The 14,995-nt window shown below is 36.9% G+C and overlaps 1 protein-coding gene across 2 annotated transcripts in view; it reads right to left on the bottom strand.

The window, feature by feature from the left end:
- Positions 1 to 246: 246 nt before the first annotated feature.
- ATP1B3 (ATPase Na+/K+ transporting subunit beta 3) overlaps positions 247 to 14,995 on the bottom strand; it is a 29,139-nt gene continuing 14,390 nt past the window's right edge. Inside the window, exons 4-8 of one of the 2 annotated variants that reach the window (XM_061365245.1) lie at positions 13,753 to 13,940; positions 12,981 to 13,031; positions 12,394 to 12,420; positions 5,407 to 5,493; positions 247 to 2,539 (exon numbers count right to left, since the gene is read on the bottom strand). In XM_061365245.1, the coding sequence (XP_061221229.1) occupies positions 2,369 to 2,539; positions 5,407 to 5,493; positions 12,394 to 12,420; positions 12,981 to 13,031; positions 13,753 to 13,940 (524 nt within the window). In that variant the 3' untranslated portion in view covers positions 247 to 2,368. The remainder of the gene's footprint in view (positions 2,540 to 5,406; positions 5,494 to 12,393; positions 12,421 to 12,980; positions 13,032 to 13,752; positions 13,941 to 14,995) is intronic. The other variant, XM_061365246.1, reaches the window with a different exon arrangement.

Here is a 14,995-nt window from a genome sequence, read left to right as displayed (position 1 = left end):
AAATAACTGCTAGATCTTTTACTTACTCAAATTCTTAAACCACTGAAGTAAAAACGAGAAAGTACTTTAAATTTTAATAGTTTAACACTAGACTTATTACCTACATACATTTTACGTTCTAACATCAATAGCTGAATCCTTTCACAAGTTGGTTTTTGTCTTCACTCCCTCCCCCCAACTGATAATCCTTATGTGATTAAATTAAAACAAACAAAACAAAAGCAAAAACAAAACACTTCTACAAAATCTAGGGAGAACAGGAGTTTATTGAGTTCTACCTGTCTGAAAAGTGCTGGTGAAGAGTTGCCAGTTCATGCTTTGTCTATATAGAGAAGTCAAAAGAGAAACTGTTGCAAAAGTCAGTTCATCTGAAAACTGTTTGTCGAGAACTTCTTATCATTCCTAAGTGACAAATGTGAAACTGTTTTACATCAAGCTGGTCATTTTCAAATGCAACATCTATACTTTAAGTTCCCTCAAGACTATTAAAATACTTTCAGGCAGTATTAATATACAGAGAAGCAATTAGTCGTATCTTCAAGAACCCAGGTATCCAGCTCTAAAAGTGCATAATTTAAAACATTAGTAATGGAATCTTTTGAAAGAACATTCTTATTCAGTATTAAAGCATGCTATTATTACAAAAGTATCCATTGCATATTGTAGGAACAACAATTTTTCTTTTATAGACAACAAAAAAGCATGCAGAATGGTATCAGATCAGTATAAATCTATTTTTAATGAGGCTCAAGATATTGTTCAAGTCCCATTAAGAGCAGCTTCTTCCAACTGTGCACCAGGGTAAGCCTTGCCCAGGTGCTAAAAAGGTTTTGCACTAACATGGCTTAGACTGGCCTCAAACATTTTCAAAGCAGGACATTAGGACTAGATCTTAACTTTTAGTAATCATTCATATAATTTGTTTAAATAAAATATTAAAAACCACTGTAAGAATTAGGCATAAAAACATGTTAAGTAACAAATTTAGGCCTAACTAGCAGAACATACAGGTATTTACACAAATGCTGATCTGCTATGGTCTTCAGTATTGAGAAGACATTAGAATGTGGACCACATGCTCAAAAAAACCCAAGACCAAAACAAACAAAAATCTTGGGGAAGAGCAACATAAATCCCATATCAGCACAACTGCATTAGTTATAACCCAATATAACGGGTCAACTTGGTTTAATGTGAGGAGCAGTCACAAATAAACCAGTTTGTAGTAATTTTAGCAACTCTATTTTAAGTTAAACTGCAAGTAACTACTCCAAGTTAATACAGGGTACTTCTATCAAGCAGCTGATGACACCAATTTTCTAAATGGATGATGAGGAAATACACAGAAAATCCAAGATGAAAGAGCAGATGAAGATGTGAAGCATGTTAAAATGATGCAACAAAACAGAGTATATAAATTAAACAGGAATGTTTAATCAAGACAATTTTTTTCTTTTCCTTTTTTTTTCTTTTTTTAAACAGAGATTCTTCAGGAAATTTTTTAATTGGAAAACGAAAGCCTATTTTCACAACAGTGACGCTGTTTCTTTCAAGCAGCTCTATTGTACAACTGTTACCAGGACCCTAAACAATTTACGTTGTTCTCTATTGATATTTCTGAACTAAAAAGTTTTAAAATATTGTATAGATTTTATTTGTGCTCCACATATTGCAAGCAATTAACAACACGAAGACTCAAATCCTCAGCTAGAATACCAAACTCTATACCAAGTATTACATGTACACAATACTTGCACAGTGACAAGCACAAGAAAGTACTAGTTTAGCACTTACTTTCGGAAATCCATACCAATTCATAAAATCGATTTCAATTCTCTCATGCCACCCAGTCTACAATTTAAGGCATCTCCACACAGCCACCCACCCACCCACTTCCATACAATTTATGCTGGAGGTGTTTACTCTTACAAAAAAATCACTATGTCAATCAGGTACCATTATTTATCCCTATAACTGTGTCAGCATTGAGATACGACAGTTAAACCAATGTTAAATCAATACAATATTTACATAGCACAGCACATTAAGCTTGAGACACTCCAGGGATAAAACCACATTTTAGAACAGGACAAAGGTCACCATTATTATGTGTCTGAAAACAGCTATTTACAGGTCCCTATGACATAACTATAGTCTGTACACTGTTCCAAGGGGGCAGGCAGAAGCAGGATAGGCATTTATTTTGAAGGATTTTAAACATACAATTTGGAAGCATATTATAATGCTACCCTGAATGCCATAAACCACCTTAACATTCTCCAAGGTGGTCTCATATCCTAAAATGGCATGTCCAGATGATACAAAACAGACAACACAATGTTTACTTTGTGGGAATTTTTTACTCCAGCTATTCAGTCATCTGAACTTTGAAGGCAATTCGTCCCAGAAACTTGTCACGGTCATCTTCATTTTTTAAATTAGGTGAGCCCAGGATCTTACACTCAATTGCTATTTCTTCTTTGGTACTGTTGGAGTTAATTGCTAGTTGAACAGCCACTAGAGGCTGTAAATAGTGAGCCTAGTAAACAGAAAGATGGGGAAAATATTTGAGATACCACAGTAAGTTAGCATTTAAATTAATATTTAATCCATCAGAACAGTTAAAATAAAAGCTAATTAAGAACCCAGCTTTTCAAAGCCCAGTCTGACTTATCTAAGACATCTTTATTCTCCTACTTCAACAATCAGGTATACGTTATTACACTATTTCTTAATTAATACATTCCACATAATTTAAGTCACAGACAGTATCTTCAAGAGGCATATGATTTTACCCCTTTCTATTATATTAAGTCCACTTTTTTCTAGAAACCTCTACTTGAAACAGCCTCTGAAATGACAGTCTTCCTTCCTTATCCATTCCATTGTCTCATCTTTTGGGGTTGGGTTTTGTGTTGGTTTTTTTTTAATCTGCTATAGAACATAACTTTTCCTGAACAGTTGTCAGTGGTTTTTGACATGCTAAAACCATGATTCAACAAATACTAGTAAACCAGCTTCCTCTCCACCCTAACCCATTTATTTTTTTCAGCAACAATCTCTTCTAAAATGCATTATTTATTTAATAGCTTTACACAGAAATTTTTCTGTGAACATTCTGACATTATCTTATATTCAGTCATATTTAGTGGAACAATTACAATTCTTGACTCCATTCCTTCTAATGAAAATTCAAATTTAAGAATGAATGCAGAATTTCATTTTTGCTCAACCCAATATTATTTCTCAAGTCCAATTCAATTAGGACAACTTAAATTCTCTTGCCGTATTAAGGAGTCTATCATCCCTACTTTAACACCAGAGAAAGCACTACAGAGTACTCAAAGTCTCATTTACAAGGAATGGCACAGAAGTTGATGTGCTAAAATCTTCCATGTTAAGGAGTAGCAGGAGGTAGACTGAAGTAACTGCTTTCCTTGGATGGTGATTTTACTGAATCACAAATTTTCTTGTGCTCCTATATACATCAAACTGGGAGGTGAAAGGCAGCTAAGCAAGGCATCCTCATAATTCTCTGGTTGTAAGGGTGATACCACATTGTACTTAAGTTTTCTAAAAACCAGAAATACAGTTCCCTCATTTCCTCAGAGGAGTCTTCTCATCACCAAGATTTTTCAAAGAGGTACAGACATTTCTGTGATGTTTTGAAGACAGATGATACCAGAATGGACTTTTACTCAATATACAATTTGGGTGAATCTACATCTTCATTGAGCACAACAGATGATCAAAAAGAGGTAACATTCCCCAAGGTCAGGGAGTTAGGCTCCTTCTGCTGAGGCAGCACAAGGCAAATAAGCATTTTCTGGACCATGAAACTGTAGCTATTAGTACTTTTATGGCTCCTACCTTAGCACAGGAACAGCAGGATCAGTTGAAACCTCTTAACTCCTTTACAGAATAAAGTAATTCAACAATTCCACACTAATATAAAAATTCTGTTCTACAGCCAAGAAATCAATCCAGTCTCTTGAGACCACGTTAAATATCTCAACCTCTCACAACTCTTCTTACTGCCTCTTCTTTTACAATACACTAATGTTATGAAAATTGAGCCCTACATAAGCAAGAATGGCTCAAACCACAGCCTCTGGTCTACATGACAAAGTGAACTTCAAAGGACGCTGAACCAAGAACTAAAAAAAAAAAAAAATTAAAAAAAAAGTCAAGTTTTTTCTTAATCCCTATATCATGCAAAGGACAGCACTGAGTTTTGCCTGACCTCATAACTCTCTTAATCTGTCCTCTTCCATCAGCATAGCAGCAAGACAGGAGTTTTGTCAGGAAAGTTCTTCATCCCGTCTTTGGTACAAACTAGCATCTGACATCTCAAGGTCTACTGATGCTGTGTTTTGCATTTCTTAGGGAAGCAGTTCTCTCTCTCCCTATTCTTTCATTCCAAGTATGCACTGACTGCCTATTGGAAGCACAAGTTGAGAGTCTTTTCTTATTTTGCATGTCTAAGAAAATGGTTTACCAATTCAAAGTCTGGCAAGAAAATGGAAAACATAGAACTACCGTAAATAACGTGAAAGCAAATGTTGAAGAAAAATGAACTCCTTCCTCATTAGTAAAAGCCATGTGAGGATATAAAAAAACAGTTATGTAAACTGCTGCAAGTAAGTATAGGATACCCTGGAAAAATAACTGACAAAGGAATAATTTAGTGCAAAAATTATTTTGGGGAAATTACAACCAGCCACTGTGGTATACTACAGATCTAATAGACTTATGCTTAAAAAGTACTTTTATCTTCAACATTGAATAGTGAAGATGTTTATTAGACTAAATAATTTGGTCAGTAAGAGGCAATCTAAAATTGTTATTCAATTAGATAAACAAAATTTATCTCAGAATACAATAAGGGTAGATGGGGCAAACAAAGAAAAACAAAGATAAAAAAAAATACTAAAAAATTATTATTATTATCTGCTACCTTGAAGTGCTTCTGCATAGAACAGCAAATAGAAAAAACAACCATAGAGCCACAAAGAAATATAATCAACAACATAATGATTTACAAACTTAATATGCTATACATAATGCCAAGAATTATAACCATTACAAACTGTATTGTAATCTGAAGAACCAGTTTACTTTTCCTGCCTTTCCCTGCATGCAAAAAGATTAGAAGAGATATCAGTGACCAAAAAGCAACAGATGACCTTAATACTGCTAGTATATATATAGCCTCTTCTTCATTAGGACAATGCCCAGCATATTTGCTTGTATCTGCTAAAGTAAACCTCTAATCTGTGACATCTCTGTATGTGTAATATTCCTTATGAGTACTTCATTACACATTATCAATCTGATATTAGTCACTGCAAAGGTAAACAGAAACAAAACATTTAAAAATAAAGACCATCATTAAGGCATACTTACATGCAAGCTTTTCCCATAGTATGGAAAGTACATTAAGTCAATCAAGCCTTCAGGAGGAAAATAATTTATCTCAACCATGCCTGCTTCCTGTGATTGGAGATAGCAACAAAATTAAAAGTTAACAGCTGCTTACATAAAAATTAATACAAAATTAGAATTATAACCCACTGATAAAACATAAGATTCCTAAAGACAGGCAGCTGAGCTACAAACTCTTAGAATAACTTCCAAAATAGATCTATTTTTGGCAAATAGTTACATGCTGCACACGTCTGGATTATTAACAGTAGTGTTTAGTAATCAAGTCAAGACAGCTTGCCTTCATGTTTCCCTTATGAGTCAAAGAAAAGGGAAGGAAGAGGATATTCATTGCAATGGATAATTTAATAGCAACCAAAAAAACCCCATACATAACTTAAAATCCCCAAAATCCACAAACCAGCTTGTAAATTTTGGTGAAGCAAGAGCACATCTGTATTAAAGTTAAATACTAATTTCTGTTTAAAGCCACATTTTTAAGCCTCTGAAATTTGAAAAATAAAATAATTCACAAAAACCTATTACCTCCCTGTAATGGTGTACTGTTCCTAACATTTGTTCAGATAGACTTGGCATACAAGCTATCTAAAATGAAACCCAAGTTTAAAATGATGATGTTACTAGAGTTTCTATGTGTCATCACCACCTTAGAATAACAATATACACACAATGCTTTATTGGTAGAATCTCACCTATAATCCAAAATCTTGTAAAAAGATTTGGATTAAATTACCTATAAAGTTAGTGCCTAATTTCCAACTAAAGAGACACCCAATGTATAAGATACACAAAATACCTATATATGATTAAGCTGTCCCAGACACAGGCTACCAGTACAGCAATGCACAGACACATCTACCTACACACAACATTCCTCAGGACTGTATATCTTGGCAGGACATCAAATTACTGCAAGTTCAAACCATTGGGAAGTGCCCACATGTATCACAGAATCATAGAATGGTTTGGGTTGGAAGGGACCTAAGGTCATCTTGTGGACATCTACTGGACATCTAGTTCCACCCCCTACCACCTTCCTCTAGACCAGGTTGCTCAAGGCCCCATCCAGTCTGGCACTGAACACTTTCAGGGATGGGGCATCCACAAGTTCTCTTGGCAACCTATTCCAGTGCCATCACTCTTGTAATGAAGAATTTCTTAACATCGAACATAAAATCTACTCTCTTTCAGTTTAAAACCATTACCCTTGTCCTGTCACTACATGCCCTTGTAAAAAGTCCCTCTCCAGCTTTCCGTTTTTAATCACTTGTATTGGAAGACAATACAGGTCTCCCTGGAGCCTTCTCTTCTCCAGGCTGAACAACCCAAACTCTCTCAGCCTGTCTCCATAGGAGAGATGCTCCAGCCCTCTGATCATCTTTGTGGCCCTCCTCTGGACTCGCCCAGGCAGGTCCACATCCCTCTTATGTTGGAGGCCTCAGCGCTGAACAAAGTATTCCAGGTGGTGGGGGGTCTCACAAGGGCAGAATAGAGGGTGGAGAGTCACCTCCCTTAACCTGCTGGCCATAATCTTTTTGATGCAACTCAGGTTGGCTTTCTGGGCTGCTTTGTATAACAAGGTAAACATATAACCACAATAAATGGGAAATGCCACTAGAGCAGCCCCCAGAATGCTAAATGTATCCCCACAACACTGCTTGTTCAGTGCAATACACAAATTCAAAGTACTTTAATAACTTTCATTGTTTTTCCTGTATTACAATATACACCCACTACAATTTTAAAAAGACAACAGTTCAAAGTTTAAAAGATGGCTGTAGGAATATAACTAAGCAAAAAAGGAGCACAAAGATTAAAAAATAGTAAACCACAGATCAAGAATACCTTCTCATCTCCTCAAAAGAACATACAGTATGTTGTATAAGATGTTCTTGTTCCTTTGCAATCTAAATTACTACCATTCTTCAGTATTTGTTTATTAAGTATTTTGGACCTTGAGCTAGCAAATATAAGTACTAAGTAGAAATGTGTTGCTTTTCACCATTATTATTTTATTTAAAGCTCATGCAGCTGAAAATACTAATTTTTCAAATACATTTCTGAAATTGGAATACAGGATAACATAAGGAAGATAAATAGGAGTTTTTGGAGCAGCTAAACACAAGGCATGCATGCAGTCATAAATATATACGCATTAGGCTATCAGTGCAATAACAGAAAGGATCTGGGACATGCAATTGCCTGATTCATGCAACTGCTGTGGGGTTTGATGTTTTCTTTCATAATTAATTAGTCCTAATTAATATCTCTATACAATTTAAAAATATATGTATCTCTGCTGGTTTTCAGTAAAGGTAATTTTAACTTGAAAGAATACTGCTGCAAGTTGTTCCGGCGCACATGAAACTGTATACTTCGGCCCCAAACTAAAGACCTAAACCACTAATCTTCAAACTTCTTGGAAACACAATCCTCTGTTGGCTTGTTTCTCTCTTTGTGGAGATCTCAAGACTACAACAGCTCAGTTCCTCCAGGGTGCAGGAGGAAAAACCGGCTGTAATTAGTGTCTGACAGTGCAAACATTCACCTCCCTAATCTACAGAAATTACAGTGATGAGAACTAGCACTGTGTGGGAGCAGACAGAGAAGCATCCCTAAGTATCGAGCCTGTTAGAAATACTAGATCTACTTAAATTTTTTACATTAAAAAAAAATCCCATAGGAAAAGCGCAGAGAGAGGAAAGAAGAATTGCCTCAGAGAAGAATTAATGAAGAGTTACTGAATGACTTCTTTGTCTCTGTCTACTCTGCTGGAGGCAGTCCTGAAGAGCCCTGTACCGCTGAGACCCCGGATGAAGATAGGTCAACGGAGCGGTCTGCCTTAGTTGATGAGGAATGGGTTAAAGATCAGTTGAGCAATCTGGATATCCATAAATCCATGGGTCCAGATGGGATGCACCCGCGGGTGCTGAGGGAACTGGCTGAGGTCATTGCTAGACCGCTCTCCATCATCTTTACCAAGTCTTGGGAAACGGGAGAGGTGCCTGAGGACTGGAGGAAAGCAAATGTCACTCCTGTCTTCAAAAAGGGCAAGAAGGAGGACCCGGGTAACTATAGACCGGTTAGCCTCACCTCCGTTCCTGGGAAAGTGATGGAACACCTTATCCTTGGTGCCATCTTAAGGCATATCAAGGATAAGAGGGTTATGAGGGGCAGTCAACATGGCTTCACCAAGGGGAAGTCGTGCTTGACCAATCTTGTAGCCTTTTATGAGGAAATAACGCGGTGGATGGATGATGGTAGAGCAGTGGATGTGGTCTACCTCGACTTCAGCAAAGCGTTTGACACAGTCTCCCACAGCATCCTTGCGGCTAAATTGAGGAAGTGTGGTCTGGATGATCGGGTAGTGAGGTGGACTGTGAACTGGCTGAAGGAGAGAAGCCAGAGAGTTGTAGTCTATGGGGCGGAGTCTAGTTGGAGGCCTGTATCTAGTGGAGTGCCTCAAGGGTCGGTACTGGGACCAGTATTATTTAATATATTCATCAACGATTTAGATGAGGGAATTGAGTGTACTATCAGCAAGTTTGCTGATGACACTAAGCTGGGAGGGGTGGCTGACACGCCAGAAGGCTGTGCTGCCATCCAGAGGGACCTGGACAGGCTGGAGAGCTGGGCGGGGAATAACTTGATGAAATATAACAAGGGAAAGTGTAGAGTCCTGCATCTGGGCAGGAACAACCCCAGGTTCCAGTATAGGCTGGGGAACGACCTGTTAGAGAGCAGTGTAGGGGAGAGGGACCTGGGGGTCCTGGTGGACGACAGGGTGACCATGAGCCGACATTGTGCCCTTGTGGCCAAGAAGGCCAATGGCATCCTGGGTTGTATTAGAAGGGGGGTGGTTAGTAGGTCGAGAGAGGTCCTCCTTCCCCTCTACTCTGCCCTGGTGAGACCTCATCTGGAATATTGTGTCCAGTTCTGGGCCCCTCAGTTTAAAAAGGACAGGGACCTGCTGGAGAGAGTCCAGCGCAGGGCAACTAAGATGATTAAGGGAGTGGAGCATCTCCCTTATGAGGAAAGACTGAGGGAGCTGGGTCTCTATAGTTTGGAGAAGAGGAGATTGAGGGGTGACCTTATTAGTGTATATAAATATATAAAGGGGGAGTGTCACGAGGATGGAGCCAGGCTCTTCTCAGTGGCAAACAATGAAAGGACAAGGGGTAATGGGTACAAATTGGAGCACAAGAGGTTCCACTTAAACCTGAGAAGAAACTTCTTCTCAGTGAGGGTGACGGAACACTGGAACAGGCTGCCCAGGGAGGTTGTGGAATCTCCTTCTTTGGAGACATTCAAGACCCGCCTGGACACGTTCCTGTGTAACCTTATCTAGGTGTTCCTGCTCCGGCAGGGGGATTGGACTAGATGATCTTTTGAGGTCCCTTCCAATCTCTAACCTACTGTGATACTGTGATACTGTGAAGAACAGGAATTTCCAAGTGAAAAATGATCTTTCAGGTGGCAAAGACTGGCAGGATACGTGGATGGAAGCTCTTGGCCTCATTTTGTATGAGACTTGGCCTCTTCATTTCTATTCTTTTTTTTCCCATTTAACAGTCAGAGTGCATTAAGTCCAGGCAGACACTTCTCCAAATTGCTCTCAATATATGTCAAGCTAACTGTAAACAACAAAAAATATTTAAGAACACAAATGAAGGGGGAAGAAAAATTGCTGAAGATCAAATCTGCAGGTTAAAAAAAAATCTGCTCTAAGATGAAGCGAACTTGATAGCAGGATTTTTGCTCTGCTCAATTAAATTACCTTTTAAACAAAATCCATCTTTGTCACTCAGACATTACAGATTTTTGATATTATATTTAAAATTACTAGTAAGTTGTATTTGTACTATGAACTGCACAATTATGATCATATATTCCATGACGGAAACATCCCGTGCAGTCCATCCTGAATTCTTTCAATCCATAGTTGCTGACAGCAACACGGAAGAAAAAAGGAAAAAACCCACAAAAAAAAACAAACCCAAACCAAAACGACTAGACAAAAAAAAAACCCAAAACAACATACAACCACAAAAAACCACACAAAGCCAAAACACCACAACAGAACACATCAGTTACTTAAGATATGGTAAACACCCTGAATAAGAGAGTCAATACAGAAGTACAAATGACCACTAAACTTCAACTTCTGTTATGAGCCAGTATGTAGGGAACATTCAAATACAGTGGCAGATGCAATGCAATTATAAATTTGTCTGCAAAATGCACAAAAGCCTGTGGGCTATCCTCCACCTTTCCAGTGCACACACTAAGAGAGTCACAGTGGACATCCTGGCATCAACAAGATCCAGAAGAGTCACAATATACTATTTCCAGGTAAGCATCCACCTTATCCACTAAAGAAGAAGAGACCATTACTTAGCACTCATATCCTATGGAGTCAAAGAAATAAATATGGAATTGGAAAGGGGGCCTCCCAAGCTGATGTAAACAACAGTGTAATCCTTTAAGCAAGAGTTTCAATAAGCAAGGGGCATAACAGAAAGAAGTGTAAAAATGAATCACAGACAAAAGGAGAAAATGAAAGTTGTTGATGCTGCTGCTTTGTGGTCTACAGAGATGGAGGAACTGTAACCAAGACTTAAGCTTTCCAAAGCAGTTAAATCATGATGAGCGAGGGCAAGAACTGGCTAATTAAAGATAAAATAGATGCATTGAAAGTAGCAGAGACTGACAAATACTTCCCTGGAAGTCACTGAAGAACTACTAAGATTAATAATCTCAAAATTTAAAACCACCACATCTATGTAGATCAGAGAATTTTAACTGTATATGGAAAAAAGCAGTACCTTGTATTTAAAGAAAGAGGATGCAAGGAAATACATACCATAACATGCAATACAGTCTATTGGCAAGTATCTCAAGGGTAAAAAAGTAACAAAAGGCCCCACCAAGATCAACTAAGCTGTTATCAAAATTATTCTTTTGCTAGTGAAATCAACTAAGAGGATAAAAAAAAGCATCATCTGATTTGCTTAGTATAGCTTTTACCACTGTCACATACAGACTGTCTCATCCACATAAGAAATCTGAAGAAATAGAATCATCATAAAACAGGATTATCACCAATATTTTCTAAATGACTTGAACATTAGTTCTCAACACATCACAAGGAAGTTTAGTTAGGAATGAAGATGACTGTCCTGGACTCTATTCAGTGTTCTCAATAAGGACTTGTGAGATGTAAAATAATGTTCGTACACTGATGGCACCAAGCTGTAAGTAGTTCAGAACACTTCAGAGAACTGGATCCCATTGAAATGATCATGAAAAACTCTGGGGTAGACAGCAAAAATAGCAACATGAAATTGAAAGCTCTGGACTTCAAGAAATCACATCTACAGATACAGACTGGGAAGTAAGCAAAAGAAAGACCTAAACAGTAAAATTAGTAAAATAAAGGCACATTGTATTACAGATGGCAAATTCACCTCAAGAAACATTACTACTTTCAGTATGATGACAGATAGAAAAACCTTGTCATTAACAATAAGTCAGCTAGAGGCAAACTTCTGACCAGCCTGGGATGCCACATTACGAAAAATTACAAACTAGAGAAGTCAAAGAAGAAAGAGTACTAATAAAAGTAGAACGAACCTGCTTTATTCTAAAGAAACAAATAATTCCTCCAGTGGAACAACAATTTTTAAGAGTGGACATAAAGAAATCAGTCTCAAATAAGAGAAAGAATCACCCTTACTTGCGACACTGTCATGGGGAGATCAAAATTTCCAAAAAGACTCCACCAAAATCAAATATTAAAACTTATGCCTACTACAGGTACCTAGGATGAAGGCAGGAACACTTACAGTATTCGTCTCATTAACTGCTGAAATTTCCCAGCCTACATTTTTATCAGCCATCTCAAGCTAAGAGCCACAACTCCATCCCTTGCTCAAGCTACTAACTTACCAAGGTTTTCACTGCTCCCCAAGCAGTCTAGGAAAAATATGCAGAAGTCAAAGCAATCATTATAGTTGCCATAAAACAGTCTGTGTAAATCCACTGGTACACAGCAAATAGATTAGTCATTATAAGTAGTTTACACTTGATTTGAAGGCAGCTTTTACTTGAACAGTAACAGTTTCCACACTGTGTCTTACCCATCATTTATAAAATTGTCTAAGGTGCACTTGCAGCATGGAGAAAAAATAAAAATACAGGTTATGAAATGGGAAAACAAAATGCAACTCACAATAAACAAACAAACAAATAAATAAATAAATAAATAAGTATGATCACAAATAACATGTATGCTTTTTTCTCAACTCTAAAGCAAGCCAGGTAGTTCAAATCCATCTAAAGATGAAAGAACAACAACTAAGTATTTTGTAACACATTGAAGAAATTAAAGACACTAAACTAGATATACATCAAGTTGAAAACAAGGAAAATAAAATACAAAGTCTAACAAGAAAGGAAAAGAGTGAAATAAATTACTTTCATTCTAATTACAAGGAAAATTAACTACATGCTTACTTCTTACATTCAGAACTGACCTTAGATGCACACTGTATACGTGGTTCTCCTTCAGGCTTTAACCCAATTATCTAAAAGAGAGAGTTAAAATAGTTAGTCTCTTTCCCTTTCCAGTTTTACATACCAAATTTGAGTTTTCCCCCCACTTAATATGAGAGAGTTCATACAGGGCGCAAATCCGTCTAATGAAGCACAGTTTTAGACTAGGACTATGATCTAAATCATTGTTAAGTTATAAGCTCAAATAGTTACAGTGCCCACAGAAAGGATTATTTTCTTAATTATTTTCTCATTTTATATTCAGCATGTAACATTACCAGCTAAAACCAGTTAGCAGTTCAAGTAATGTGTAATATCATTGAAAAGTAAAATACTTACTCAGTAAAGTTTTCATTATCTTATGTAGTTTAGGAGTTACAGAATGTATTACATTCTAACTACATTTCAAGAACAAAGTAAAACACAATGTACCTGCACAGTGGTTTAGAATCTGTTACACAGAACAGTAAGCAAAAACTTGAGTTGTACTCCTTAAAACAAGGGGTTTGGATATTTTGATGCAAATAAAAATAAATACTTGTAAGTACTAGAATGCTTAAAAAGTTCACTCCGTTTTACTCTCTGAAAAACATGAATTGCTAGACATTTCCGTAAACTACACTCTTCCAGAAATATAAATATCTTGAGAAGCAAACTGAGCACATATTTCAGTCCTTTTCTACAGTCATTTTTCATACAGTGGTAGTTGAGAGCACCTGTGTAAGAATATATAATAAGCAAATAGGCACTTACTCTATTTACTTTCACAAGCACGCAGGGAGTTCCTTTAGAATAGCCAAAGGTCTTATCTTCCTTTCCAGAGCACTGGCCAAGCTCAGAGAGGTTAAATCGACATGCTTTTTTAACAGCAACATCATTCTGATCAAAAATCCTTCCTGGTGTACAGTTTATGTTTTGGGATTGCTTTGAATCATCATATGCTATAAAACAGAAACAGCTTGTAAATCAATGGTATAAAGCATACAAGTAACCAAAACCTGCAAAAGCCTATTTAAGCATGTAATTTATAGTTGTTAATTATGTAGGAATTTTCTCAAAGGACTATTTTCAGATCACTATGTCACATATCCATCTTAACAAATACTTTTTCAAAGCCCAACAAGAAGTGGCACTCAATGGAAGAATAAATAGAGCACTACAGAATAAATAATGCTGTCCTGCTTTTCAAATCATATCATTAATCAAAACTTTATTGATTTCTGTACATAAACTAACTCTAATTATGTATTCTAAGCTAATACTGTATTAGAATATAAACATTCAATTTTTTACCTGGAAACAAAACCAGTTTTCCCTTTGCACATTTCCTTTATAAAGGAAAACTTCAAGTATTTCAAGGACTAATATAAATTGTCTCTACATATACATCAGGTAGTACAACTTACATTATACTAACACCCCAAATTTTTTCTCACTTCCTTGTGTTCTCACAAGTACACAGAGCACATCATCACAAACACTCATCTATTTACATTTAACATGTTTTGTGATTTTGTTCCCCTCTTACACCCTGCCACCAGTTAAGCATAAACACAGTAAAATGGGAAAATTCATCCTTAATGGGAGAGTCCAAAACCCACTGAACTGCAGGAGAGGCAAGTAATCATGAAATACAGCATTCCTCCCAGGAACACTTGGCAAAGCTCTGAAAGAAAAGCCTGCTCATGGAAGCTTTTAGTAGGCATTAGAACTCCAAATACAGATAGATTCAAGTATGTAGCTTGTGTAGCTAACAGAGCAACTCATGAGCACAGGTGAGATTTTACAGCACCTCCTCAATTTAAACTGATTTGTGTATTACTAGATTAAGTGTACATATAGGCACATATATAAAATAATGTATGACTTAAACTAGTGATTTTGCCATCCTTTAGTCTTGTCCTATGTCACCTTCTCTCCGTGTTCTAAATTCAATGTTTTAGTATTTCTGTTTGTAAATACTGTGTGCCAGGGTGAAAGTTAATGAACTGCAATT

This window comes from Neopsephotus bourkii, unplaced genomic scaffold (assembly GCF_033783945.1).
Source record: "Neopsephotus bourkii isolate Nb327-2 ecotype Australia unplaced genomic scaffold, CSIRO-AGI_Nbou_v1 NB_1279, whole genome shotgun sequence".
NCBI classification, from domain to species: domain Eukaryota; kingdom Metazoa; phylum Chordata; class Aves; order Psittaciformes; family Psittacidae; genus Neopsephotus; species Neopsephotus bourkii.
Note: the sequence above shows the minus strand (reverse complement) of the source record. Positions and strands in the feature narration are given on the sequence as shown.